This window comes from Salmo trutta, chromosome 26 (genome assembly GCF_901001165.1).
Source record: "Salmo trutta chromosome 26, fSalTru1.1, whole genome shotgun sequence".
NCBI classification, from domain to species: domain Eukaryota; kingdom Metazoa; phylum Chordata; class Actinopteri; order Salmoniformes; family Salmonidae; genus Salmo; species Salmo trutta.
In genome coordinates this window covers 20,062,682-20,088,283 of record NC_042982.1, presented here as the reverse complement: position 1 = coordinate 20,088,283, position 25,602 = coordinate 20,062,682, and the positions used below count along the sequence as shown (strand labels likewise).

Sequence of the window (25,602 nt, the reverse complement as noted above, 5' to 3'; positions counted from 1 at the left end):
GGTCACTCAATGGACTAAGCCTTAGGCGCGTGACACGCCCCGCCCCCGGCTTTCGGTTTTTTCCTCAGTTTACAGACAGGCAGATTCCCGGTCGGAATATTATCGCTTCTCTACGAGATAAATTGCATAAATATTGGTTTTAAACAGCGGTTGACATGCTTCGAAGTACGGTAATGGAATATTTAGAAATTTTTTGTCATATTTTGCGTCATGCTCGTGGCCGAGATTTAGCGTTGGGATAGTGTCTAGAACGCACGAACAAAACGTCGCTGTTTGGATATAACGATGGATTATTTGGGACCAAACCTACATTTGTTATTGAAGTAGAAGTCCTGGCAGTGTATTCTGATGAAGAACAAGCAAGGTAAGAACATTTTTCTTATAGGAAATGTGATTTTGGTGAAGGCTAAACTTGCAGGGTGTCTAAATAGCTAGCCCTGTAACGCCGGGCTATGTACTTAGATTATTGCAAAATGTGCTTCATCCGAAAAGCTATTTTAAAATCGGACATATCGAGTGCATAGAGGAGTTCTGTATCTATAATTCTTAAAATAATTGTTATGCTTTTTGTGAACGTTTATCGTGAGTAATTTAGTAAAATCACCGGAAGTGTTCGGTGGGAATGCTAGTTCTGAACGTCACATGCTAATGTAAAAAGCTGGTTTTTGATATAAATATGAACTTGATTGAACAGACATGCATGTATTGTATAACACAATGTCCTAGGTGTGTCATCTGATGAAGATCATCAAAGGTTAGTGCTGCATTTAGCTATGGTTTGGGTTTATGTGACATGATATGCTAGCTTGAAAAATGGCTGTGTGATTATTTCTGGCTGGGTACTCTGCTGACATAATCTAATGTTTTGCTTTCGCTGTAAAGCCTTTTTGAAATCGGACAGTTTGGTTAGATAAAGGAGAGTCTTGTCTTTAAATAGCTGTAAAATAGTCATATGTTTGAAAAGTGTAAGTTTTCGGATTTAGAGGAGTTTGAATTTCGCGCCCCGCCCATCATTGGATATTGGAACAGACGTTTCGCTAGCGGAACGTGTAGATGTAAGAGGTTTTAATCTCTAGAAGACAGAACGCGTCTCCTTCCTGAGTGGTATGACAGCTGCGTGGTCCCATGGTGTTTATATTTGCGTACTATTGTTTGTACAGATGAACGTGGTACCTTCGGGTGTTTGGAAATTGCTCCCAAGGATTAACCAGACTTGTGGAGGTCCACAATTTTTTTCTGAGGTCTTGGCTGAATTATTTTGCTTTTCCCATGATGTCAAGCAAAGAGGCACTGAGTTTGTGAAATACCTCCACCTCCACAGGTACACCTCCAATTGACTCAAATGATGTCCATTAGCCTATCAGAAGCTTCTAAAGTCATGACATCATTTCCCGTAATTTTCCAAGCTGTTTAAAGGCACAGTCAACTTAGTGTATGTAAACTTCTGACGGACTGGAATTGTGATAGTGAATTATAAGTGAAATAATTTGTCTGTAAACAATTGTTGGAAATATTCCTTGTGTCATGCACAACGTAGATGTCCTAACCGACTTGATAAAACTTTAGTTTGTCAACAAGAAATTTGTGAAGTGTTGAATAACGAGTTTTAATGACGCCAACCTAAGTGTATGTAAACTTCCGACTTCAACTGTAACCATTTATTTTGTCTTCAGAACCAACTAATTATTTATTGGGCACTTGGCAAACAAAGCATGGCCAAATGTACGGGTGGGATATTATACACACAGAGATAAAAGTCATTACATGCCTCCGAGTTCTGCAACAGGGAGGGTGTTCTAACAGTGTGGGTTCCCCTGTGCAGGCTCATCTCAGCACCCCCAGTTCATAGAACATAAAGTGTGACAGTATAATTGATGTCAGGACAATCCTTCTACCTGAACCGGCTCTGCTACTAAGCGCCAAGTTCTTTAAGTCTTAAAAAAAAAGTGATCAAAGGCGAGGGTAATGGGGTATGTATGTTTACGTGTGTGTACACATGTGCGCATCTACTCTTCTGGCTTGAGCCTTAGCCAAGATCAACAATACCATCACTGCGTTGACTTAGCACATTAACCATTCAAATGAGTAAACACAGAAACAGAGAGCTAAAGAGGAAAAACTGTCTGAGGCTTCTTCTGTGAGTTCTGAAGATGGGACATTGTGTACCATTGTGCTCAGGCATCGAGGCAGACAGGAAGGCAAGGTTCTTGACAGGGCCACTAGCTGCCTGCAAGGGTAAATGTTTTAAATCGGATGTAGCCGAAACTGGACACGCATGATCACAAGACTGGGGAGAGCGGAACATTCACGGGGGCACCGTTCAGGGTGATGGCCTGACCCTGGGCCATGACAGGGTTCCTCCTGTACTTTTCATTTCATGGTCTGATTCAAACATGTCTGGCTCTGTCAGGTGCCAATCTTAGGTTAGGCGACAGACCAAATAACCCACATATATATTACACACACACACATATATACATATATATACACATACATACATACATATACATATATACACATACATACATATATATATACACATACATACATATATATACACATACATACATATATATACACATACATACATATATATACACATACATACATACATATATATATATACACATACATATATACACACATACATACATATATAAACACACACACACACACACACATACATACATATATATATAGAGGAAGTCAGAGGGAGAGTGGTGAGCAAAGTAAATTGTCTGACATGTAAGGTACACACACAGTAGGATGTGTGCATATTATTAACTTGGGTGTTTACCTGGGAATATCTAGGTCTACTTTCCCTTGAGCAATCAGATACTTGTACGTACCATTTAAATGGGTGTGTGCACAGTACTATCTTGATGTGTACATACATTTTACTTAAGGCACGTATGTACATACAGGTTTTGGCACAGATCCAAGGACAGGGCATAAGGGTAAGGTGCTTTTGAAGAGTTAGCAGTGAGTGTTTTGAGGACGAAGGGGTTGCATGATCTGCTTTTGGGGACCAAGGAGGAGACAAAGCCTTTAGTGAAGTGTGTGTGTCTATCAGTATCTTCGTGTCGAGCACCTTCTCACCTCTGAGCCGGTGGCTTCCAAGATGGTGGGATGAGCGCTCTCAGGGGCCCAGGAGATGCACTCCACCACGTGTTCGTGCTCCCGCAACTCGGCCTTGCACTCTTTGGACGCCACCACCCACACGCGCACAGTCTGGTCATTGGAGCAGCTGGCGATCAGGGTGCCGTCCTGGTTGGGCCGGACCATCCTCACCCACTCCCTGTGGCCCGTGAACGTCTTCACACAGTAGCTGACGGATGGGAAGAGGGGAGAAGGGTTAAAGATGGTTGCTTTGAATTTTTCAAAGAACATTTATGCTCATGGTGAGCACTGACTGCTATTATGCAGTGTACTTACCCAGTGGCCACCTCCCACATTTTAATGGTTTTGTCCCTTGAGGCAGATACTATATGATCTCCATTGGGCATGATGGCTACGGACGAAACATTGTGATCGTGTCCTGGAAAACAAAAGACAATACAATGAGACCTTTACTGGGCGGCAGGTAGCTGAGCCAGTAACCAGAAGGTTGCTGGTTCAAATCTCCAAGCAGAAAAGGTAGAACAATTCTGCCCTTGAGCAAGGCAGTGAACCCCCAACAACAAATGCTCACCCAGGCACCTATGACGTCGATTTAAGGCAGCCCCTGCACCTCTGATTAAATATGGAAGACAAGTTTAGGTTTAACGCATTCAGTTGTGCCACTGACTAGGTGCCCCCTTTCCCTTGGTGACTGAAATATCTATTGGTGAAATGTTCAAGTACTGTACTTCAGACAGAGGCAGTACGAAGTTGGGCTAAACACATTAGCAAGCAATTCCTGGCAAAACCTTTCCATTTCTGAATGCCACCCACTTTGACAAGTCCTCCCCATCCCCTTGATAAAGTACCCGGAACTAAACGTGCCATAAAATAGGTTTTGTCTAAATGAGCCAATTAACATGTGTAGTGAGACAGCCAATTACACCCAGGGTGTCTTTGTTCCTGGAGAAGAGGCAGCTAATTACCTAGTCACCAGGGCGGCCATTTTTTATCTGCTAAAAAGATACAAACGATAAGTTGGCTCTAAAAGGCAAGCTTAAATATATCGGAAGTGTGCGTGTGTGTGTTGGGGAGCACAGTAGCCCCACAGTGAGCTACTGGCTGTTATAATAATGGGTGGTGAAAGCCTCACAAAAGGGCTGCTATCTGGTGCTGAGTGAAGAGGATAATTAAACTGACTGTCCAAAATCTCTCCTAATCTTCACTACCAAATCAGCCAGCCTGGTGGGAGAGGGAGGGATGCAGGGAAGGAGGGGGAGAGGAAGATGGGGGGAGAAAAAAGGTATTGATGAGAAAGGGTGAGGAAAGAGGGGAAATTGGTTACAGAGAAGGGAAATTGGTTAAGGAGAGAAAGAAAATTAGAGGAAGAAAGGAACTCAAGGAGAATGAAAGGATGAGAATGAGGGGATGGGAGGATGACAGGAAAGACGGCGCAGTGGAACTGGCAGGCGCAGAGAGAGAGATGGAGACAAAGAGAAGAGGTCCCCGAGCTCTCGTTTCTTCACAGTGTGAACACAGCCTGTCTGTTTTGGGGCAACATGCCAGCTCTAACTGAGGCGGTGTAAATTACACCCAAAACGGATTGGAGAGAGACTGCTAATATCACACACACACACACACACACACACACACACACACACACACACACACACACACACACACACACACACACACACACACACACACACACACACACACACACACACACACACACACACACACACACACACACAGAGAGAAAACCTTTACAACGCAAACATGGATTAAAAAATGACTGAGTCCTAGTCAAGAGCTTATTTTCAGCTTATTTACTTTAAGCTTTCATATTCATTCATGTAGTATACTTCTTAGTCCGGGCAATTTGAGACTTTTTTGGGGAGATTTTAAGGGGCGTATGATGTCAAACATTAAGTTTTGATATTTTAGGAGCTCCACACAGTTCCAATGGAATAGGAAAGCCACTCCAGTGGTGTCCTCCTGTTTCAGTGGGGCCTGAAGGCACACGTAAGATATGCCGCTTCAATTTATGCAGCAATTAGGATTTAAAATAGGGGAGGGGGGCAGTGACAATGCCTAAGGACTGGAACATTTAGAGTGCTGATATGAGAAATAGCACCTCGTCTTGAGAGTGGACGTGTGTGTGTGTGAATACAAAAAGGCTTCTTATATTCTGCCCTCCAAATCTTAATATTAAACGGTGCAAATGATTGAATTCCTGAGAGAGACAGAGAGATAGCGAGAGAACAAGTCCCCACCGCCTATAGGAGTTAGATGGGGAGGATATTAAGAAGTGTGGAATGGCTGCCATTAACATTAAAGCCTGTGTGACAGATCATTTGGTTGTTGTGTGAAGCTCTTTTGTTTCACTGGGTTTTCTGTGAATTGGAGCAGATTGCCATGAACTTCAGTGAAAATGAGCCATACCATAGGTGACAATGAACAGCATTGGTAGCACCTGTCCCCCAATGCACCATCCAAACACATTCTCACATACACGTCGGGAATTGCTCATCCAAGCTTTGCCTGAACCAAACAGACATACCTCACCATCCCTGGTCCTCCTCATAGTCTAAGACATATATCCTCCAACCAGTCCCACCCATCCTCTCCTGTCCCCTCACCATGCATGGTTCTGATGCACTCAAAGCCCTGGAAGTCCCACAGTTTGATGGTCATGTCTGCAGAGCAGGAGGCCAGCAGCTTGCCAGTCTGGTCAAAGGAGATGTCCTGGACAGAGTCAGTGTGACCCTTCAGCGTCCGCTCAAAGTCTCCTGTCTCATAGTCCCACACCTGGTGAGGAGAGAAAACACACTATTTCAGCTTCTGTCTAAACACGTAACACATGAAAACAAGAACACATACACACCTCAGATGAGTACACAGAAATCTAAACTTCAGCTGCTGTGTGAACATAAAACACACATGAACACAAACACCTGAACAGAAACGCACACCTCAGCTGCTCTCAAAAGTCTAAAAATCCCCACAGAGACCAAATACCACAGTCTAGTCTACCCTAACCTGCACCCTGTGACACTGCCTCCAGGCTGAGAATGGCAGAGAGAGATGAGATAGCGGATCATATTGATGTCATATCACAGGAACTCCAACACATCCTGGGTGGGGTGCCAGACAGACTCTCTAGACATTAGCTACCACAGTTCACTGTCTGAGATTCGTCTCCAGAGCTCCAAATAGCACAGAATGACAACCCTACAAGCCAGACGGCGTCTCAACATGCAAACATCGACCCCATACATATTAAAATGTTCAAAATCTTCTTTGTCTGATTAAATGACTGTTTCTAGAAGACTACATTCGTCTGTGAAGCGTGTCAATTCAAATATCCTCATATTGGAATAGTCGGAGAAGGAAATAAGCCAAAAGTAAGACTATGGTGGTTGAATAAATATGAGTCTATATTGACAGTGGGATTTGGGTCTTAAATAAAAAGTTCAAAAACACTAGTTTGGCTGCATGTCAAGCATAATGGCTATCACATTACCCTGTGTTTCCAGGCAGACAGGCACTGTGGGGATAAGCTTTTCCTCCATCGCTGAGCAAGCAGGGTGGTGGGGGCTGGATTTGGGCAGACAGTGACAGAAGCCCCCTCCTTCTGCCTCATTTGGGCTTTCTCCACTGCCAAGTCCACCCACCCCCTCCTGTTTTGAGTCTAGTGTACCACAAAATCCACCCACTATGGCGTGGTGTTAAGTCTGCCAGTACCACCAAGACCATCAACTTGGTCTGCTGATCTTGTGCTACCTATGCAAGTGGCGGGGTAGTGAAACATGGTGGTGCAATTACTGCTTTTATGGCATTTTCTTCTGCAGACCCATGTAGCCTATTAGCTCAGTAAACTGCAGTCTAGATGCACTGCAGAAGGTCATTAGGTAATAAGGTCAGGGGAGGCTAACCAGAAAATTAACTGTGCTTATGTACTGACAACAGCATGAGATAAACAATTAATGTTAGCCAATCGTAACGATGTGGCTTTAAGATGGAGAGACAAATTGATTAAGTATTTCCATTGACCAATTGAAGAGAACCTATTTTCAATTTAAAGACCAAAGCAGTAATTAATATAGGCCCACTTGTGAGAGAATGACACTATAAAATAGTCAGTTTAAAATAATGGGGTCCAGTATGTGCTAAAGGCATACGCAGGGTCGTTCTTGCCATAAGCAGCAGTTCACCTCAAGCTGTTCAGCCTAATTTTGTGTGACAGGGTTTCTTATCACGATGCAGAGAAAGGGAGGTGGGGGGAAGCGAGAGCGAGAGAAAGCGAAGGGAGAAACCGAAAGCAAGAGAGTGTGAAGTACAGAAGGCTCGCTGCTCACAAAACCTGCTGATTTAAATACTGCCAAGGCGGCGAGCTCAAGGCTGGTAACAAGTTAAAAAAAGGATTGTATAGATTTGCTACGTTAGCAGAAGGGAGAGCAGTGGACAAGGGAAGAGAGGGAGTAAGAGAGGGAAGGAGTGAGAGGAAGCAGTTTGTCCGCAGAGCACCAAAGCCCCGTGACAATTACTCCCTGCATACTAAACAAAGAGGGGAAAAAAAAGACTAGTTTGACTGCAGGCAAACTAACACAGCCTTAGCGGAATGTCAAAGAGAGAATGTCAGAGAAAGAGAGAAATAGAGAGAATGTCAGCGTGTGCAGAGCTCTTAAGGTCATCTCCCCAGTATAAGATTTAACAGCAAGGTTTGGAGGGAAAGTGAGGCGAGACAGGCCAGGAAAGAAGAGGCGGCATAAGAGGGGAGGGGGCAGATTGTGAGATTTGGGGCCTGACTGGGCCTGCTCCGGGTTGGATGGATAGCGGTCGAGGCGGAGGAGCCAGCACTCAAGCGGAAGATGGGGGGGTGGTGGCGAAGTAGGTGGTGCCAGAGGAGGCCCCTTGTGGTAGTGTTGCCAAATAGCGAATGAAGGGTAGCATGGCAAAATAGAGAACAGGAGTTTGATTCCACATGAATAAAATATAAAGCACAAATATTTATACGGAAAAGAGGAATCTAGCTGTGGTAGAGCAGCAGACCAATCCTGGATGGCTGTAAAAATAGTATGGCGGACAAATCAGGGTGAATGAATAACAAGGAAGTAGAGCTCATCGCTTTGGGAATGCAGCTAAAAGCAAAACACGGTGTCATTTTATGAGCATCTCTCCTCTGTTATTGTGAAAACAATATCTAAAGAAATCCACACACTCACAGAGTATATTATACAGGATAAGCAAATCCAATGCAAGTCAATGGAGAATGAGGCCTGCTACAGCATTCTCCCGCTTTCTCTCCCTCTCTCACAAGCACATGTAGTACAATACAGAAACAGCTGCGATTAACAAACGACAATGAGTGGAATCATATTTGGCATATTTAAGCAATAAGGCCTGAGGGGTGTGGTATATGGTGAATATACCACGGCTAAGGGCTGTTCTTATGCATGACACAACAGCCATGGTATATTTGCCATATACCACAAACCCCCAATGTGCCTAATTGGTATTATAAACTGGTTATCAACATAATTAGAGCAGTAAAAAAATGAACATTTTGTTATACCCGTGGTATATGGTCTGATATACCATGGCTGTCAGCCAATCAGCATTCAGGGCTCGAACAACCCAGTTTATAATTGGGCGTAGAATAGGTCAAATAACTATACTATATGCTTTTGAACAATTTAATTCTGAAATGTATTTCAAAATACATATGTTCAAGTCATTTTCTCAAAAAGCCAATTTTGATTGGCACTAGAAGTATGACAACATTAAAATATCAATGTGGCCCGATTACACACTTGTACAATGCCTTATTGGTTACAGTTTTACATACACAGTCAACACGCATACAAGTCAAATAGATGAAGTTGCCACGACAGCGTTGGGAAGTTGTTTGGGGTGGGTTGCTTGCATCCCCTTTATGATGATGGCGTTGTTTGTACATTGTTTCACTGTTTAGGCAGTCTTCAGGGACCTTGGCAACCAACCTGGAGAAAAACCTAGACAGAGTAAAGACTGTTGTTGTTTATGATGATTATTATTATATTCTACTGACCTTTATTGTGGCGTCCTCGGAGGCAGACACCATGACGCTGAAGACTGGGTGGAAGATGACGCGTGTGACAGGGGAGCGGTGGCCGCTCAGCGCGTACTTCTCCGGCGGGCGAGGGATCCACTCTTTGGGGTCACGCTTCTGGGCTATGGGCCCACCTAGGGTGATCTCCTCCTTGGCCTCGTTCAGCTTCGACTCCAGTTCCATCACCTGGGGGGGGGGGGGGGGCAGACATGGCGACAGACATGGCGACAGTTACCATCACAGTAAGATATGCGGTATTACAGAAGGAAACTGGACGTTTTCATCAGGTGGGAAATTTACCACTTACAATGTAAAGCACTTTCGAATACAGTATGTGTATACTCTGTACTACGCAAGTAAAAGTGGCTAATATAAGTTTGCTGATACATGGAAATCTCTGCTGGCAGCTGCAGTGTACTGCTAAGCAACCACATGAAAGCTAGCCATATCAAACAATCTCATCATATCATTAGGGCATTGGGTTAACACATTCAATTCCTTCTACTGTAACCTTTTTAATACGCCATGTAAGGTGAATTTATGATCAGATGATGTTCCACCAAAGTCATGGGCCAAGACTAGCAGACAGAATCCCCACCAGCATCCCTTGAAACAAACCACAAACCTTCTTTTGTAATCTGATGACTGAGGTCCATTTCTTTTCCAAAAGGCCGGCATACTTCTTATCCAATTCTTCATTCTGGTTGGGGATGAAAAGAAAGGAGTCAGGAAAAGAACACTGCATGCACAGACACAATCTAAGCACAGAGCTTAGCTTAGGCCTAATCAGTGAACCCTATGGTCTGCCTAGGGGGCAGCGGAGGTTGCAGGCAGTCTTTGGGCACAGTAATAAGGAGTGTGTGTGTGTGTGTGTGTATACACAGCAATAAGGAATGGGATTTACACTCCTACAGCCAAACAGTGGTAGCACCACAGAGGGTCAGACTTGAGGCTAATTGTAAACACACATACACACGGAAACATACTTACGGACACACACACACTTCTTAATCCCCCTCACACAGGCTAATCTCCTGCAGACAAGGGCTTACGCCCTCACAGTCTGCTGGGGAAGGACATTAACTTCCGGGAGCCTGGCAGAGAGCGGCTCCCACCTGGAGGAAAGGCTAGCAACGGGTATGGCGGCCATTTTACTAAAGGGCGAGGGAGGGACTTCTGGTGCATGTTTACAGGCTGTCTTACTCCTTACCCTAGCCAAACTTAAGTGAAACCCGTTACAGGTAGTAACAAAGATCAAGGCTAGCAATTCACCTAGAAATGAGCCTACATGTTCTATTCAGGGAAGGCAGAAAAGGACAAAGAAAATAAGTGGTTGGTGTGTGTGTGTGGCATACGAAGCCCCTAGTTCTTGATCGTGTCGGGGGTGCCAACGAGAACGGGGGAGGTTGAGTTAAGTCACCTGCAGCTGAGCCCCACACCTGCCTCTACAACATGCTAATCAGACAGAGTCACACTGAGCAGGGTTACACACACCAGGTGGGTTCTCATCCATCCTCCCACACAAGTTACAGTCTAGACAACAGCACTCCCCAAGACACATGAAGGCGGAAGCAGTCAGACAGTGTGGTAGACACACAACTGCTACAGACACCATTTCTGCGGTCTGAAATCTGCATGGGGGCGCAGATTGATAAAGAGGGGGCTAATTTCAATTATTATTATCTATTTGATCACATTCGTATTGTTTTACTTCACTTTGTCCTGCACTGTTGGAGCTCATAACTGACTATGTGGCTTATAAACACTAAAAAAAGGGAAAGGGATGGCATGTTTGCTGAGAGGAGTTGGTACATATTTCCATTGTCTCTTCATGTGGTATAACTAATGGGAGAGGATGGAAGAGCCATGAGGGAAAGAGGTGAGGAGATAGGGGTAGCACAACACTTATCTTCTCTGGTGATTCAGTACAGTTCTATAGCAGGTCACTGGCTTCAGTTCAGCTATCAAACAAACCATAAACAATTCAGATTGACAGCATAGACACTGTTTCAATGGGCGAGAAACAAAATAGAAAATGTGGAAGGGAGGAGTACTGCTATAGGCAGAGAGGTGTGTGTTCTGAAGCTGAGCTGCTGCTCCTCGGCAGAAATCGCTCTGATGGAAAATCAGAGGTGTCCAAGAGAACAGTTGCTGCCTCGCTCAGCGCTTGGAGCGATAAGATGGGAGGAGAGGTTCACGGGATGGAGGGATGAAAGGAGTTGTGGCATTGTGTCTGTGAAGAGAGACGGAGGAGAGAGAAATCTGATTTGCCATCTGCCAAGACCCTCTGCCGACAGCTTAACACACACAGTCAGTGACACACACACACACACACACACACACACACACACACCTTCTAATCACTGTGGTCTGCCAGTCTAATCAGCAGGGTGTGTGCGGGCAGTGCCAGACGAGAAGTGTGGCATGCTGTTTCGTATACTACCTTCAACACCACTCTGCTCACATACAAACCGCATTACATTATTTTAGCAAGTCTTAACTTATGGCTTGGGGGCGCTATTTTCACGTCCGGATGAAAAGTGTGCCCAAAGTAAACTGCCTGCTACTCAGGCCCAGAAGCTTGGATATGCATATAATTGGTAGATTTGGATAGAAAACAAAAGTTTCTAAAACTGTTTGAATCATGTCTGTGAGTATAACAGAACTTCTTTGGCAGGCGAAACCCCGAGGACAACCCATCCAGGATTTTTTTTTTTTTTTTTTTTTGAGGTCACTCTTTTCAATGGATTTTCATTGGGAATCTAGAATTCTAAGGCAGTTGCTTGCAGTTCCTATCACTTCCACTGGATGTCAGTCTTTAGAAATTGGTTGATCTTTTTCCTTTGTGTAATGAAGAAGTAGCCCTGTTCATAACGAGGGTCGAGTGTAGTAGTGTACTGTTTGATAGAGGCGCGTGACCTGAAAAGCACACTCCACTTTGTTTTCCTCCGGTATTGAACGCAGTTTATCCCATCTTAAATTTTATTGATTATTTACGTAAAAAAATACCTAAAGTTGTATTAGGAAAGTTGTTTGAAATGTTTGGACAAAGATTACAGGTCACTTATGAGATATTTTGAAGTCATGTTGCGCGAGTTGGAACCAGTGTTTTTCTGGATCAAACGCGCCAAATAAATGGGCATTTTGTATATATAACGATGGAAGTAATCGAACAAAAGGACCATTTGTGATGCTTATGGGACATATTGGAGTGCCAACAGAAGAAGCTCGACAAAGGTAAGGCATGAATTATATCGTTATTTCTGAGTTTTGTGTCGCGCCTGGCGGGATGAAATATGATCGTCTGTGTTTGTTTGATGGGGTGCTGTCCTCAGAAAATAGCATGGTTTGCTTTCGCCATAAAGCCTTTTTTAAATCTGACACGGTGGCTAGATTAACAAGAAGTTCAGCTTTAATTTGGTGTATTGCACTTGTGAATGTATGAAAATTAAATATTTGTAATATATATATATATATTTTTTTTTTTTAATTTGGCGCTCTGCCATTTCACCGGATGTTGTCATATCGATCCCGTTAACCTCTCTGGGATATGTTGGACGCCACCTCGCCAACAGCCAGTGAAATTGCAGGGCGCCAAATTCAAACAACAGAAATTTCTATTAAAATTCCTCAATCATACAAGTATTATACACCACTTTAAAGATAAAACTTCTTGTTAATCCAGCCACAGTTTCTGATTTCAAAAAAGCTTTACGGCAAAAGCACACCATGCGATTATGTTAGGTCAGCGCCTTGCCACAGAAAACCATACAGCCATTTTCCAAAGAAGGAGAGGTGCCACAAAAGACAGAAATAGTGTTAAAATGAATCACTAACCTTTGATCTTCACCGGATGGCACTCCCAAGACTCCATGTTAGACAATGCATTTGTGTTTTGTTCGATAAAGTTCATCTTTTTGTCCAAAGACCTCATTTGAAATTGGCGCGTTGTTCAGAAATGCATTGTCTCAAACAAACATCCGGTGAAAGTGCAGAGAGCCACATCAAATTCCGGAAATACTCATCATAAACATTGATGAAAGATACAAGTGTTTAACATACGATTACAGATAAACTTCTCCTTAATGCAACCGCTGTGTCAGATTTCAAAAAGGCTTTATGTCAAAAGCACACCATGCGATTATGTTAGGTCAGCGCCTAGCCACAGAAAACAATACAGCCATTTTCCAAACAAGGAGAGGTGTCACAAAAGTCAGAAATAGCATTAAAATGAATCACTTACCTATGATGATCTTGATCTGATGGCACTCCCAGGTCTCCATGTTAGACAACAAATGTTCGTTTTGTTCGATAAAGTTAATCTTTGTCCAAATACCTCCTTTTTGTTTGAGCATTTAGTCCAGTAATCCAAATGCACAAGGCACGCTCACAAAGTCCAGACGAAAAGTCAAAGAAGTTCCATTATAGTTCGTAGAAACATGCCAAATGATGTATATAATCAATCTTTAGGATGTTTTTGTGATAAATCTTCAATAATATTCCAACCGGACAATTCCTTTGTCTTTAGAAAGGAAAGGGAACGGAGCTCGCGCTCACGATAAACAACTCAAGGCTTTCAGCCAGACCCCTGGTTCAAACAGCTCTTATTCGTTCCCCTTTCACAGTAGAAGCCCGAAACAACGTTCTAAAGACTGTTGACATCTAGTGGAAGCCTTAGGAAGTGCAATCTGACCCCATAAACACAGTATATTGGATAGGCAATCACTTAACTTCTTGGGGCTATGTGGGACGTTAGCGTGCCACCCGTGGCGCACCCTATCAACAGCAGGTGCATTTCAAGAGCGGCAAATTTGAAACCAAATAAATGTCCAAATTGAAATTTCTCAAACATACAACTAACTTACACCCTTTGAAAGATAAACATCTCCTTAATCTAACCACGTTGTCCGATTTCAAAAAGGTTTTACGGGGAAAGCATAAAGTTAGGTTATGTTATATTGATAATAGCTGTGGGTAATGCATTGTCGATTCAAAGACAGGCGTCACCAAAACCATAAAATCAGCTAAAATTATGCACTAACCTTTTACAATCTCCATCAGATGACACTCCTAGGACATTATGTTAGACAATGCATGCATTTTTAGTTCTATCAAGTTCATATTTATATCTAAAAACAGCGTTTTACTATGGCGTTGATGTTCAGGAAATCGTTTCCCTCCAATACCGGCAGTCAAGTCATGACAACAAAATAATTAATTCATATTAGAAAACATTGGTAAAATATTATATTGTCATTCAAAGAATTATAGATTTACATCTCTTGAACGCAATGGACTTGCCAGATTTAAAATTAACCTTACTGGGAAATCACACTTTGCAATAATCTGAGCACTGCGCCCAGAAAAATACGCATTGCGATACAGACTAACCGCCATGTTGGAGATATCTAAAATCGAAAATACTATGTAAATAATCCATTACCTTTGATTCTCTTCATCAGATGTCACTTCCAAAGAATCCCAGGTCCATAACGAATGTAGTTTTGTTCAAAAAAGCTCATCATTTATGTCCAAAAACCTCCGTGTTGTTAGCACATGATCTAAGCCAGCCGGACTTCACGAACGGAAAAAATATATTTACGTTCGTTCAAACATGTCAAACGTTGTATAGCATAAATCATTAGGGCCTTTTTTAACCAGAACATGAATAAAATTCAAGGCGGACCATTGGGTTCTCTTTTAAAACGTTTCGGAATGAGAGTACCCACCATCAACTCGGGCGCAAGGTGTCTAATGGGCCATCACCGTTCCAAGGCTCTTCTTCAGTCAGATCTCAGAGTAGAAGACTCAAAACACTTTGTAAAGGCTGGGGACATCTTGTGGAAGCAATAGGAAGTGCCAAAACATTTCTCAGCCCCTTTGTTTTTCAATGGTATAGGCTTAAAGTCAATTCAACACATCAGGTATCCACTTCCTGTCAGAATCTGTCTCAGGGTTTTGCCTGCCAAATGAGTTCTGTTATACTCACAGACACCATTCAAACAGTTTTAGAAACTTTAGGGTGTTTTCTATCCATATATAATAAGTATATGCATATTGTAGTTACTGGGTAGGATTAGTAACCAGATTAAATCGGGTACATTTTTTTATCCAGCCGTGAAAATACTGCCCCCTATACCCTAACAGGTAAAAAAAAAAAAAAAAGCCCAACTTCCTGGTTGGATTTTTCGCAGGTTTTTGCCTGCCATATGAGTTCTGTTATACTCACAGACATTATTTTAACAGTTTTGTAAACTTTAGAGTGTTTTCTATCCAAGTCTGCTAATTATATGCATATTCTAGCTTCTGGGCCTGAGTAGCAGGCAGTTTACTCTGGGCACCTCATTCATCCAAGCTACTCAATACTGCCCCCCGTTCCCAAAGAAGTTAACGGGATTTGAGCCATAAGAAGTTAAAAGAAACCCAAGACAAAGGCTGTGTAAATGTAGCATTAGGGGAAATGTCTCCATTGGTATAGCCTCCTCATTTAACAGGTAATAAATAGACTAGATTAAGGCTATGGAAGGCTGGAATTGCCAGCATCATTAGGGCAAGCATTTAACACAATCCTGCCAAGGTGTGCCTGTGTGTGGTGTCAAACGTGTCAGGGAGCTTCTCCGTCCATAGCCATCTATTATTCAGGCTGTTTCAACAAACTAGGGAGGAGGAAGGACTGAACCCCTCTCCTATCTGTGATATAGAAATAGGGAGGAAATTACAAAGACGGGGAGAGAGAGAGAGAGGAAAAGAGGCAGACGGAGAGAGAGAGCGAAGGGAGCATTTACATGTTAACCTGCCACATGTTGTCTTTGTGCTTTGTTTTGTCTTGTTTGAGGAGAGATTGTACATTGAGGTAATTCAAAGGGCACTTTTTCCCCCAGGGCTTTAGCTGCTAGCTACCTGCCATTTCATTAACCTGTCTTCCTAACTATCTCTATCAGAGCTATCTTCAGCTTCTGTTCCACTACCTGACTGCAGCTTCTCCCTCGTGTGTGTGTGTGTGTGTGAGACAGACACCCTAATAATGGCTCTAGATTCCCTTAACTGGGCTAAATTGGCTTCAGTCACACTTGTGTCTGCGTCAATTAAAAGGGGGGATGAAGTGTAAATTAAAGTGGTATTGTTTGGGTAAATAGTGATTTATAGTGAGCGTGTATTATTGTGTGTGTAATGTTCCATCGTTACTCACCACGTCTAATTCTGCCTCCTTCTTGAAAGTTGAATATGCCTCTTCATATCCATTTGAACGAAGGTAATCAGCTATCGCTCGATTTCTGAAATAGGACAAAAGAAACCAATTAGTTATCTTATTAAAAGCAGGTGAGATTAGAGTTTCTCTTGTTAAGAAGATGAGAAATATCTTTAAAATGGAGAAAAGGCTTGAGTCAGGGATTTGACTAGAGGTAAAACAAAGAAAGAAAATAAGTGTGTCTGAGTAACAAGTAAATTGCATTGGTCTTTTGTTTGACGTGATAAATAGAAAAATCACACGCACGCACAGCCACACACGCACAGACCAATTTGACACAGATAGATAGCACATGTGTCTGCTGTCGATAATGAGCTCTTGTTGCTCTGGGCAAATAATGGAGGAATCACTCCCCACAGAGTAGAGAAAATGAAAACTAGACTACTGTACACCACAGAAACACCTGCAGACAGACACGTACACGCTCTCCTGACACACAGCTTTTCTACAAAATCCTTTACATGAAGACCAGACATGAGCCAAGTGAAAGCCGAGCTAGAGGTATGAGATGAGATGTTGAGATAGACATGACAATAGACCAGACAGACAGAAGCGACAAAAATGACTGCCTGCCTCTTCCACTCTTTGTTCAGGTTTGGGACAATAGACACACGCTCAGAGGGACAAGCACACACACACATACGCTTAACTGAGCTGTGGGTCAACCCTAGGACTACAACCACAACTCAGGCTAAATTTACCCACCAAGGGCTAGGTTATTTCAGTGCCAAAAGTCATTCAGCTGAAACTGTTGTCTAAACCAGGGTTTCCGTTAGGAAAATGTAGCGCAGGACATTTGACCAGTAACATTTTAATTTAACGGACCCATATCCATCGGTTGCTACCCTCTGTAGTGACTTGCGGACGGAGGCCGAGCAGTTGCTTACCAGGCAGTGACGCAACCAGTCAGGATCGATGGTGCAGCTGTAGAACTTTGAGGATCCGAGTACCCGTGCCAAATCTTTTCATTCCCCTGAGGGGAAAATAGGCTTTGTCGTGCCCTCTTCACGACTGTCTTGGTGTGCTTAGACCATGATAGTTTGTTGGTAATGTGGACACCAAGTAACTTGAAGTTACTGCTGTGTCATCAGCAATCTTAAATGATGGTGTTGGAGTCGGGCCTGGCCATGCAGTAATGAGTGAACAGGGAGTACTGGGGGGGACTGAGCACGCACCCCTGAGGTGCCCCTGTGTTGAGGATCAGCGTGGCGGATGTGTTGTTACCTACCCTTCCCACCTGGGGGCTGCCCGTCAGGAAGTCCAGGATCCAGTTGCAGAGGGAGGTGTTTAGTCCCAGGGCCCTTTGCTTATTGATGAGCTTTGAGGGCACTACGGTGTTGAACGCTGAGCTGTAGTCAATGAATAGCATTCTCACAAAGGTGTTCCTTTTGTCCAGGATGGAAAAGGGCACTGGAGTGCAATAGAGATTGCATCATCTGTGGATCTGTTGGGGCGGCATGCAAATTGGAGTGGGTCTAGGGTTTCAGTTGGTCAGTGCATGCTTGGAGTACACGTCCTGGTAATCCGTCTGGCCCTGCGGCCTCGTGAATGTTGACCTTTAAAATGTTAAAAAGGTCTTATATCGGCTGCGGGGAGCGTGATCACACAGTCATCCGGAACAGCTGATGCTCTCATGCATGTTTCAGTAATACTGGCCACGAAGCGAGCATATAAGTAATTTAGCTTGTCTGGTAGGCTCGTGTCATTGGGCAGCTCGAAGCTGTGCTTCCCTTTGTAGTCTGTAATAGTTTGCAAGCCCTGCCACATCCAACGAGCGTCAGAGCCGGTGTAGTAAGATTCGACCTTAGTCCTGTATTGACGATTTGCCTGTTTGATGGTTCACCGGAGGGCATAGCGGGATTTCTTATAAGCTTGAAAGCGGCAGCTCTACCCTTTAGCTCAGTGTGGATGTTGGGTGAATGTACAGTCACAGTGGGGACGACGTCATCGATGCACTTTTTGGTGAAGCCAGTGACTGATGTGGTGTACTCAATACCACAGGAAGAATACCGGAACATATTCCAGTCTGTGCTAGCAAAACGGTCCTGGGGCTTAGCATCTGCTTCATCTGACCACTTTTCATTGACCGAGTCACTGCTTTAGGAGGATAGAATTATGGTCAATTTGCCAAATGGAGGGCGAGGGAGAGCTTTCTACACGTCTGTGTTTGTGGAGTAAAGGTGGTCTAGAATTTGATTCCCTCTGGTTGCACATTTAACATGCTGGTAGAAATGAGGTAAAACGAATTTAAGTTACCCTGCATTAAAGTTCCCCGCCACCTCTGGATGAGCGTTTTCCTGTTTGCTTATGGCCGTATACAACTCAGTGAGTGCAGTCGTAGGGCCAGCATCGGTTTGAGGTGGTAAATAGACAGCTATGAAGAATATAGATAAACTCTTGGTAAATAGTGTGGTCTACAGCTTATCATGAGATACTCTACGTCAGGCGAACAAAACCTTGACACTTCCTTAGATATCGTGCACCAGCTGTTTACAAATACAGACTGCCACCCCTGGTCTTACCAGAGAAAACTGTACTATCCTTCGATAGTTTATAACCTGCCAGCTGTATGTTATTCATGTTGTTATTCAGCCATGACACCATATGCTTGACATTGACCATGGTGACATTAGGTTTGTATGAGGCTGCTCGGCCATAGAAAACCATTTCAAGAGGCTCCCGAGGAACAGTTCTTTTGCTGACATTGCTTAGAGGCAGTTTGGAACTTGATAGTGAGTGTTGCAACCGAGGACAGACTATTTTTACGAGCTTCAGCACTCGGCAGTCCAGTACTGTGAGCTTCTGTAGTCTACCACTTCGCGGCAGAGCCATTGTTGCTCCTAGACATTTCCACTTCACAATTACAGCAGTTACAGTTGACCAGGGCAGCTCTAGTAGGGCAGAAATTTGACACACTGACTTGTTGGAAAGGTGGCATCCTATGACGGTGCCACGTTGATAGTCAAAGCTCTTCAGTAAGGCCAATCTATTGCCAAGGTTTGTCTACGGAGATTGCATGGATGTGTGCTCGATATTATACAGGTGTGGCTGAAATAGCCGAATACACTAACCATTGCACTCCCCTTTCTTCAAACAAAGCCTACAAAAAAATATATACAAAAGAAAGTTTTCAAAATGCATATTGCCTCCAGCTCATTGCAAAGTGGTGTGACGCGCTGATGAAGCTTGCCTTCCGTTGCAGTCATATGCCGCGTTCAAAACACCTGGGAACTCGTAAATCTTTGATAGTGACACTGTTGGTGATTTATTTAGAATTCAAGGCACACTTACCAGCATGGCTACCACAGCATTCTGCGATGATACGCCATCCCATTTGGTTTGAGCTTAGTGGGACTATCATTTGTTTTTAAACAGGACAATGACCCAACACACCTCCAGGCTGTGTAAGGGCTATTTGACCAAGGAGAAGTGTGATGGAGTGCTGCATCAGATGACCTGGCCTCCACAATCAACTGACCTCAACCCAATTGATATGATTTGGGATGAGTACAACCGCAGAGCGAAGGACAAGTACTGAGCATATATGTGGGAACTCCTTCAATACTGTTGGAAAAGCATTCCAGGTGAAACCGGTTGAGAGAATTCCAATCGAGTGTAAAGCAATCAAGGCAAAGGGTGGCTACTTTGAAGAATCTAAGATAAACTCAGCAAAAAAAAGAAACGTCCTCTCAATGTCAACTGCATTTATTTTCAGCAAACTTAACGTGTAAATATTTGTATGAACATAAGTTCAACAACTGAGACAAACTGAACTATACTGCTCAAAAAAATAAAGGGAAGACTAAAACAACACATCCTAGATCTGAATGAATGAAATAATCTTATTAAATACTTTTTTCTTTACATAGTTGAATGTGCTGACAACAAAATCACACAAAAAGAATCAATGGAAATCCAATTTATAAACCCATGGAGGTCTGGATTTGGAGTCACACTCAAAATTAAAGTGGAAAACCACACTACAAGCTGATCCAACTTTGATGTAATGTCCTTAAAACAAGTCAAAATGAGGCTCAGTAGTGTGTGTGTGGCCTCCACGTGCCTGTATGACCTCCCTACAACGCCTGGGCATGCTCCTGATGAGGTGGCGGATGGTCTCCTGAGGGATCTCCTCCCAGACCTGGACTAAAGCATCCGCCAACTCCTGGACAGTCTGTGGTGCAACGTGGCGTTGGTGGATGGAGCGAGACATGATGTCCCAGATGTGCTCAATTGGATTCAGGTCTGGGGAACGGGCGGGCCAGTCCATAGCATCAATGCCTTCCTCTTGCAGGAACTGCTGACACACTCCAGCCACATGAGGTCTAGCATTGTCTTGCATTAGGAGGAACCCAGGGCCAACCGCACCAGCACCAGCATATGGTCTCACAAGGGGTCTGAGGATCTCATCTCGGTACCTAATGGCAGTCAGGCTACCTCTGGCGAGCACATGTAGGGCTGTGCGGCCCCCCAAAGAAATGCCACCCCACACCATGACTGACCCACCGCCAAACCGGTCATGCTGGAGGATGTTGCAGGCAGCAGAACGTTCTCCACGGCGTCTCCAGAATATGTCACATGTGCTCAGTGTGAACATGCTTTCATCTGTGAAGAGCACAGGGCTCCAGTGGCGAATTTGCCAATCTTGGTGTTCTCTGGCAAATGCCAAACGTCCTGCACGGTGTTGGGCTGTAAGCACAACCCCCACCTGTGGACGTCGGGCCCTCATACCACCCTCATGGAGTCTGTTTCTGACCGTTTGAGCAGACACATGCACATTTGTGGCCTGCTGGAGGTAATTTTGCAGGGCTCTGGCAGTGCTTCTCCTGCTCCTCCTTGCACAAAGGCGGAGGTAACGGTCCTGCTGCTGGGTTGTTGCCCTCCTACGGCCTCCTCCACGTCTCCTGATGTACTGGCCTGTCTCCTGGTAGCTCCTCCATGCTCTGGACACTATGCTGACAGACACAGCAAACCTTCTTGCCACAGCTCGCATTGATGTGCCATCCTGGATGAGCTGCACTACCTGAGCCACTTGTGTGGGTTGTAGACTCCGTCTCATGCTACCACTAGAGTGAAAGCACCGCCAGCATTCAAAAGTGACCAAAACATCAGCCAGGAAGCATAAGAGCTGAGAGGTGGTCTGTGGTCACCACCTGCCAAACCACTCCTTTATTGGGGGTGTCTTGCTAATTGCCTATAATTTCCACCTGTTGTCTATTCTATTTGCACAACAGCTGTGAAATGTATTGTCAATCAGTGTTGCTTCCTAAGTGGACAGTTTGATTTCACAGAAGTGTGATTGACTTGGAGTTACATTGTGTTGTTTAAGTGTTCCCTTTATTTTTTTGAGCAGTGTAGTTCCACAGACAAGTGACTAACAGAAATGGAATAATGTGGGGGGGAGGGGGGCAGAATCCAAAAAGTCAGTCAATGCAGCTGGTGGCCACACCAGATACTAAGTACTGCAGTGGATCAGCTCCTCATAGACTACACCAGATTTGCCAGTTCTTGCTGTGAGATGCTGCCCCAATCTTCCACCAAGGCACTCATCCTCCGATTCAACAGGTCCCAGACGAGCTCAATGGGATTGAGAGCCGGGCTCTTCGCTGGCCATGGCAGAACACCGACATTCCTGTCTTGCAGGAAGTCACGCACAGAACGAGCAGTATGGCTGGTGGCACTGTCATGCTGGAGGGTCATGTCAGGATGAGCCTGCAGGAAGGGTACCACATGAGGGAGGACGATTTCTTCCATGTAACGCACAGCGTTGTGAAATTGCCTGCAATGACAAGCTCAGTCCGATGATGCGGTGACACCACCCCAGACCATGATGGACCCTCCACCTCCAAAATCGATCCCGCTCCTGAGTACAGGCCTCGGTGTAACGCTCATTACTTTGACGATAAACACGAATCCGACCATCACCCCTGGTGAGACAAAACTGTAACTCGTCAGAGAAGAGCACTTTTTGCCAGTCCTGTCTGGTCCAGCGACGGTGGGTTTGTGCCCATAGGCGAAGTTGTTGCTGGTCATGTCTGGTGAAGACCTGCCTTACAACAGGCCTACAAGCCCTCAGTCCATCCTCTCTCAGCCTATTGCGGAAAGTCTGAGCACTGATGGAGGGATTGTGAATTCCTAATGTAACTTGGGCAGGTGTTGCCATCCTGTACCTGTCCCACAGGTGTGATGTTCGGATGTACCAATACTGTGCAGGTGTTGTAACACGTGGTCTGCCACTGCAAGGGCGATCAGCTGTCCGCCCTGTAGCGCTGTCTTTGGCGTCTCACAGTAAGGACATTGCAATTTATTGCCCTGGCCACATCTGCAATCCTCATGCCTCCTTGCAGCATGCCTAAGGCACGTTCACGCAGATGAGCAGGGACACTGGGCATCTTTCTTTTGGTGTTTTTCAGTCAGTAGAAAGGCCTCTTTGTTGTCTTAAGTTTTCATAATTGTAATCTTAATTGCCTACAGTCTGTGTCTTAACGACCGTTCCACAGGTGCATGTTCATTAATTGTTATGGTTCATTGAACAAGCATGGGAAACAGTGTTTAAACCCTTTACAATGAAGATCAATTTTAGTTATTTGGATTTTTACAAATTATCTTTGAAGACAGGGTCCTGAAAAAGGTAAGTTACTTTTTTTGCAGAGTTTACATGTTGATTTGTTTACCACATGATTCCATATGTCTAATTTCGTTTTGATGCCTTCACTATTATTCTACAACATAGAAAATAGTAAAAATAAACTCTTGAGTAGGAGTCCAAACTTGTGACTGGTCCTGTAAAGTATTCAGACCCTTTACTCAGTACTTTGTTGAAGCACCTTTGGCAGCGATTACAGCCTCGAGTCTTCATGGGTATGACGCTACAAGCTTGGCACACCTGTATTTGGGGAGTTTCTCCCATTCTTGTCTGCTGATGCTCTCAAGCTCTGTCAAATTGGATGGGGAGCGTCGCTGCACACCTATTATCAGGTTTCTCCAGAGATGTTTGATGGGGTTCAACACCGGGCTCTGGCTGGGCCACTCAAGGACATTCAGAGACTTGTCCCAAAGCCACTCCTGCATTGTCTTGGCTGTGTGCTTAGGGTCTTTGTCCTGTTGCAAAGTGAACCTTCGTCCCAGTCTGAGGTCCTGAGCACTCTGGAGCAGGTTTTCATTAAGGACTTCGCTGTATTTTGCTCCGCTCATCTTTCCCTCAATCCTGACTAGTATCCCAGTCCCTGAAAAAACATCTCCACAGCATGGTGATGCCACCATGCTTCACCGTAGACACAGTGCCAGTTTTCCTCCAGAGGTGACGCTTGGTATTCAGGTCAAATAGTTCAATCTTGTTTCTCATGGTCAGAGTCCTTTAGGTGCCTTTTGGCAAACTCCAAGCAGGCTGTCATGTGCCTTTTACTGAGGAGTGGCTTTCGTCTGGCCATTCTACCATAAAGGCCTGATTGGTGGATCGCTGCAGAGATGGTTGTCCTTCTGGAAAGTTCTCCCATCTCTACAAAAGGAACTCTGGAGCTCATTCAGAATGACCATCAGGTTCTTGGTCACCTCCCTGACCAAGGCCCTTCTCCCCCGATTGCTCAGTTTGGCTGGGCGGCCAGCTCTTGGAAGAGTCTTGGTGGTTCTAAACTTCTTCCATTTAAGAATTATGGGGGCCACTGTGTTCTTGGGGACCTTCAATGCTGCCGACATCTTTTGGTACCCTTCCCAGACCTGTGCCGACACAATCCTGTCTTGGAGCTCTACATACAATTCAGTCGACTTCACGGCTTGGATTTTGCCCTGACATGCACTGCCAACTGTGGACCTTACATGTGTGCCTTTCCAAAGCAAGTCCAATCAATTGAATTTACCACAAGTGGACTCCAATGCAGTTGTAGAAACATCAAGGATGATCAATGGAAACAGGATGCACCTGAGCTCAATTTCGAGTCTCATAGCAAAGGGCCAAAAATGGGAAAAAGTCAAGGGGTCTGATACTTTCCGAAAGCATAATTTCCATCGACTGGCATCAATGAATAGGCTAAAAAGCCTTATTTCGCAATGGGATTTTTCTTCTCTCCGACAATTAACAGACAAAAACTGGCTATTACCTGCTAACGGAAACCCTGGTCTGAACGGAATTTATTTATAGTGAGAACGGAAATGTGAGTTTAAGATCGATAATATGTGTCAAAGTTTAAGGAGGGTTTACTCTCTCAGCATTGTATGGGTCTGGGTGTGTGGGCATTGGGTAAAGGCTATTCACCTGACAGAAAAATTACGTGAAAGAATAAAAAAGGTGTTGGGCTTGGCACCGAGACTAGGAGGCTGGCTGGCTTTAAAGTGGTGCGTGTGTGGTTGACAGTGTCAGCACAGCATGTAGCTGGCCTGGCAGCCTGACTGCACCCTGCCCTTTCCCACCCATCCATCCTGTAGCCCCCGTCTCCTCCTATATCCCCGTCTCCTCCCAGATGACAGAAGCAGTGTGATTACAGCTGAAGGTCAGCAGGAGGTTATCGCTCATGTGACAGCCTGCTGCAGGTCTGGGGAGGAGGTTGGTATAAATGAGTAGCGAGGAAGTGTCTTTGTGCGCCTGTGTGTGTCCCGTGTTTCCCTAGCGTCACCCAGGTCCAGCAGACAGAAACCCTTAAAGCATATTGGTTGTGCGTATGTGCTAGTGTTATCCTGAGCTGCAACAGAACAGTCAGTCTGACTCTGGGGCTGCTTGCTACAACAGACAATGGTTTTCTGTGGGCCTCTCAGTTGAGCCGGGGCAAACAAAAGATCCTCGCTGTCATCTACACAGAGATATTAAAGAACCCAAACCAGCCACAGCCTGTTCTGTCCTTTCCTCCAGATAAGCACAAGATCCTGCACGAGGGCTAGCAGAGCCTAGAGAGAGATAGACATCACCGCCATCTCGATTCAGATTCATTAAACCCTTACACTACCACACCACTAACCTTCCTACTACCACAGATCTAACTTGATGGGGGATGAGCATATATCGGAGTCTGGTCCCTGACCAGTAACAACTTTCATAGTTAACGACAAGGGTAGACAGGGGGAAATGAGAAGCCAACTCATTATTCTACCTTAGTTAGGAACAGGAGTAACAATAAGAGCAAAAAACAGACGGGGAAGGACAATAAAAGCACTCTAGTGTCGACATCAG

At 44.5% G+C, this 25,602-nt stretch overlaps 1 protein-coding gene across 2 annotated transcripts in view; it reads right to left on the bottom strand.

Moving 5' to 3' along the window:
• LOC115163357 (lissencephaly-1 homolog A-like) overlaps positions 1–25,602 on the bottom strand; it is a 63,638-nt gene that overhangs the window by 10,191 nt on the left and 27,845 nt on the right. For both annotated transcript variants that reach the window (XM_029715159.1, XM_029715160.1), the window contains exons 3-8: positions 16,383–16,467; positions 9,819–9,893; positions 9,173–9,379; positions 5,742–5,910; positions 3,436–3,538; positions 3,100–3,328 (exon numbers count right to left, since the gene is read on the bottom strand). In XM_029715159.1, coding sequence (XP_029571019.1) covers positions 3,100–3,328; positions 3,436–3,538; positions 5,742–5,910; positions 9,173–9,379; positions 9,819–9,893; positions 16,383–16,467 — 868 coding nt within the window. The remainder of the gene's footprint in view (positions 1–3,099; positions 3,329–3,435; positions 3,539–5,741; positions 5,911–9,172; positions 9,380–9,818; positions 9,894–16,382; positions 16,468–25,602) is intronic.